Here is a 4,951-nt window from a genome sequence, read left to right on the forward strand (position 1 = left end):
GTACAGTGAACACTCCAAACACTGGCAGAACTCGTGTGTTTGTTTGTGTATATGTTTGCGTTACCCAGATAGTGTCCAGAGGATACAGTAGCAGCGTTATAGCCGGAGATGTTTGCTCGACCCGGAAAATTCGCTGAGTAACGAGCAGAGGGCAACGGTGTTGTCCATACGCCCGTGGATCAACAGGACAGAGACGGGCGACGGTAGGCACTCGGTACCGCTGGAAATTTGCTGGATTTGTCAAACATTGCCTAACGTATGCCGATCGTGCTAGTGTCGAGTACGCATTCATTTTCAAGATTTTAACGTTAGGATAGTCTAGATCGTATTTACATACCAGTTTTCGAAAATGAACTGTGCTGGATGATCGATTACTATTAATCTGACAAAAAGCGAGCCTATGAAGTTCCATCCTTATTGTATCTTAGTGCTCTGGTTATTCAGAGTTAAGTATGTCTTGTCCACATCTCCATCTCCAGATGCTTGTCCCTCCCGCTCAAAGAAGGATGTCCTCACGTTCTTTCCGTCTCTAGAGGGCTGTTCTGTCCTCCCGTCTCCGTCTACAGCCCTCGACTGTACCCGGTGCGACACCGGGCCGCTACTGTTCGACCCCGTGTCTCCCCGGTCCTACACCGTCTCTTCCCTGTCCGACCCGGGCCCGCCACGTGACTGCCATTCCCCGGCAGTGCCTCCCGTACTCGTCCCTCTCCAATGCCGCGCTGTGATGAGGCCCTCCTCCTCTGTGTGTGCGGTATGTACCCGGTTTCTGTAGAGTACCGTGTTGGTCAGGCGCTGAGATGTTTGGGGCGAACGAGTACCAGGAAGTGTTTCTAGTGCTTGCTGTAATCAGGGACTGGTATTTTGATGTGAGCCAGTTAGCTACGGCGGACGGCCCTTGTCGAGTTTACATTGAGGTCAACGATGTGTCACACATGTGGTTTGCCCAGTTAGACTGATCGCTGCATTTTGAAATATTGTTTTTAGCCATTTGGCAAAATATGACTTTGTGACACTAACGATGTGCAGAACAGTATGACCGGATGATGATAAAGCAAAGTTTACATGCATCAATGAAGTTAAGGAGAATAAACCAAGGAACCTAAAATGCATCTCAGGATCGAACAGAGCATTTTACATATTCCATCTTTTTTATACAATGTCGGATGTATACGGTCGAATTGGATTGCATACCTTTCGACAATCATCTGGAATCAGTAAATTGAACCAAGCTTATATCAAATTCGAATCAGTGCACACCAAAAGAATTCATATCAATATCACTTGTAAATGGTGCACCAAACTGCTTGAAACGAATAAAAATAAAACTTTTATGCCCTTCAGATATAGGTTGCGCACAGCTGTAACATATGTCGTATTTTCATTTATACATAGATTCTTTATATTAGACATTTAGATAAAGATGACTTTGCTTCTATTGTAAAAGCTTTGAAAAGCCACCTAAAAACTGATTGAAACACATTGACATGTACTTCCTTACAATTGTCTTTATTGTTTAGAGTCCAGAATCTGCAAAATCCGAGCTAGTTAGGTACACGCAGTTATAATCAGAAACACCATTAACTCTGTAAGTACCGCAAATGCCGCTAATACCATGAAAGGTGACCTTTGCGATGCTGGCTGTTGGTGTTGAGGTTGCAAACGTTCATTAGAAAGGTACGAGGCCTTCATGACTCATAACCGATGACAATTTATGTGCAAAAAGGACAGCGATATCTCTGACATAGGCCCGACATGGTGTTTTTTTTTATCACCACCATAGTTTGCTGGACTTTATCATGAGCTGGTATATCAGCCAATATAATAAGGAAATTGTATTGAGTTATTCACCTTTACCATACAACTACACGCAAATGCTAATTTTGAAAGAAATGGTATCCGAATCAGTGAACTGGTGTTTTTGCTAATTGCCTATTATTGGTTGATTGACTTTAAATATGTAAAAGAAAGCAAAATAAAATGTTAAGTGCCATCAGTGTTGGCTGCAAAGTGTCTGTAAAACCAATCATAGAGATTGTAGGAATAACGAGCTGCTGTAAAAATAATCATGCTGTGATATCTGCTCGATCGTATTTTGAGAGCAAATTGTATTTAGCATAAATCCATGAAACAGCACTGAATGTGCGAAAATACGTACTGCAGCGAGCATAGCATGTATACATTCAATAAACTATTAATTTGTCTTGAAGGGTAAACTAGATGACCTTTTAAACACTAAATATTTTTTAAAAGTTATAGGTGTTATAAGTGCAACCACGGACCACCAGTATTCTTCCAGCTTGCCAACAAATCTTTTAGTAAAACTACTTTATCCACATACCGTATATTATTTATCCAACCACATAGGTAATCATTTCTTCAGACAGAGTAACACGAGCAAGCGCGATCGCCAAATCTACAATCAACTCGACGGCACCGGCAGAAAATATCGTGGCGGTTTCTTAGGATGCTTCGAAACACATAGGCGCGACGCTAAGACCAAATAATTTTACGCATAACGATACATCACATACCGATTTTTATGGTATTGGACACATTTTTATCAGTTTGGCACAACAGAATGCGATATATGTAGTTTTGCTCATTGAAACTTTGGAATGACTTTGCAGATAACTGATAAGCAATGCGAAAATAATTATAAGTGTCACATAATTCAGCTAATAGGTAACATACACTACCCTCTTCATAAACAGCGTGACAACAGAAGTAATAAATACCCACATTTCCCCGTCTCTGTGCAGACATATACATAGACATTTCACCGCGCTGCCCTCAAACATTGACTAACACTGGGGCGTTGATTCCGCTTGGTATCGGTTCCTGTATTTAGTACCGAGCGGCCTAGAACCGCCACCCGCACCTGGTGTTCGATACATAGAGGCCATAGAACAGACACTGTGCCTGACAAAGTGCGGATCAGCCGGGGCAGACCAGTCGAGACAGACCAGAGCGTCAGACCAGGCCGGCAGAGCTGGGACTGTCGCCTACAGACAGCGCCGTCGACAGCCCGTCGACAGCGGCGGTGCTCGACTTCACTGCGTCGGCTCCTACGGAAAGGTTCTGCCGACGGTCGCCGACATGTCTCTGGGTAAGGTAGTATCGTCTGATGTTCCCGGTCTCTGCCCCGGCTGTCCGCAGAGCCACCCCACACCCAGACCAACTCCAACACCCGTTCAGGGTTCTAGCCACTACCTCAGGGCGGCGTGGGCGCCTCGGCCGGCCGGAACCCCGCGAAGCTGAGCGGCACCGGCCCGTCGGCGGCGGCGGCGGCGGTGATCTCGGCGTCGCTGCTGCGGTCGGGACTGGCGGCAGGCTCGGCACACCCGGGCGGCGGCGGCGGCGGCGGCGACTCGACGGCGCCCTCCTCACCGACCACGTCGAGCTCGCGTTCGGCCGCCTCGGGCCGGTGCCGCGGCTCGGCGGGCTCGTCGGGCGCCAGCAGCGAGGCCACGTCGAACTGGCGACGGCGGGGTGTCGGCGCCGGCAGCGCGGCCCAGGCGGGCGCCGGTGGCGGCGGCGGGCTCATCGAGTCCTCGTCCTCGACCGTCAGGCCCATGTGCTTGCGGACGCGGCGCTGCGCCTTACGCCGGCGGAAGTCGCCCTTGCGGAAGTCGTCCACGTTGGCCGGGTGGATGGCCCAGAAGTGGCCCTTGCCGTTGGGCGAGCGGCCGGCCTTGATGAAGCAGTCGTTGAGGCTGAGGTTGTGCCGGATGCTGTTGCGCCAGCCGGTGCCGCGGTTGCGGAAGTAGGAGTAGTTGTCCAGTATGTACTGGTAGATGTCACTGAGCACCAGTTTGCGCTCGGCCGAGCTGAGAATGGCCATGGCGATGAGGCCGATGTACGAGTGCTGCGGCTTGGGCTCCTCGGGCGGCCGGCAGAGCGCCACCAGCCGCGGGTCGAGCAGCTTGTACGGGTAGGGCACGGCGGCCCAGGGCGGCGGCGGCGCCGCTTGGCGCGCCTGCTGCAGCTGCTGCAGCGCCAGCGAGTACAGCTGCTGCTGCAGCTGCAGCGGGTGCAGCTGCGGCGGCGGCAGCGCGTGCAGCGGCTCCAGGCCCGGCAGACCGCCCATCTTGAGCGGGTTGAAGAGCAGCTGTCCGGAGGGCGGCGCACCCGCCGCCAGCTCGGGCCGCACCAGCTCGTGGCCGCCGGGACCGGCCGGTCGCAGGCTCGGGTCGGGGCTCACCTCACTGCGCGGCTCCATGGCGGGGGTAGTTGAGTCTGGCGCTGACTTCTGCCGGTCTCCCTCCTGCAGACTGTCGACCTGGCACCGCTACTCGTTCAGCGGCTTGGTAACTGCTGCCGGGATCCTCAGTCCAACTCTAACGCTCTGATCTGATTTCACAGATACGAGACACGACCAGTGAGACCCAAGCGACCGCGTCTTTCCCCGCTCAGTCACACACTGACACAGGCCAGCCCTGTTGGTATCTATGGCACGCTCCCGGCCCGGCAAATATTTCCCACACAGCGGCCCGCCCCGTGATGGCGCTGCCGGCCGCTGATTGGCGGAGAGCGGCCGGCCGCCGGCCCAGTCGCTCCGCCCACTCAGTGTGCAAACAACCAATCAGCTGGCGTGTTTGGCCGCAGCCCGGCCGGTCTAACCTGGACAGATAAATATTTTCCGGTGTGGGATCGGCGGTCCGCGCACGGTGCAGCGGCGGCGGCAGCTGCTCCTGTGTTCCCCGGGGAGGCCTCCCCTCCCGCCGGGGAGAGGGAGATCGATGGAGCCGGCCGGGAGGAGAGGAGAGAGGCCGGAAAGGGTAGACTTTTACCGAATCAGAGAGCAGTGGCGAAGTCGGCCTGGGGCGGAATGCAACAAAACGTCATTCATGAAATGAAGTAAAACATAATGCCAAATGCAGCCTGCGCCGTACGGAGACCATTTTTCACGCCTTTCGTTTTTTTATCATCGACTGACGACTCTCAAGTCTCA

General features: G+C 52.6%; 1 protein-coding gene across 1 annotated transcript; it reads right to left on the reverse strand.

Moving 5' to 3' along the window:
* Nucleotides 1-2,325: 2,325 nt before the first annotated feature.
* Nucleotides 2,326-4,437, reverse strand: LOC122391794 (forkhead box protein E3-like). The gene has a single exon (XM_043386042.1). The coding sequence runs from the start codon at nt 4,217-4,219 to the stop codon at nt 3,212-3,214; it is 1,008 nt and encodes a 335-aa protein (XP_043241977.1). The 5' UTR covers nt 4,220-4,437; the 3' UTR covers nt 2,326-3,211.
* Between the last annotated feature and the right edge of the window lie 514 nt (nt 4,438-4,951).

Source organism: Amphibalanus amphitrite, unplaced genomic scaffold (genome assembly GCF_019059575.1).
Source record: "Amphibalanus amphitrite isolate SeventyFive unplaced genomic scaffold, NRLGWU_Aamphi_draft 000454F_arrow, whole genome shotgun sequence".
Lineage (NCBI taxonomy): Eukaryota > Metazoa > Arthropoda > Thecostraca > Balanomorpha > Balanidae > Amphibalanus > Amphibalanus amphitrite.

What these genes read in the sequence shown, in the direction of transcription:
- LOC122391794 (XM_043386042.1), bottom strand. Translation starts at nt 4,219, where the DNA reads ATGGAGCCGCGCAGTGAGGTGAGCCCCGACCCGAGCCTGCGACCGGCC.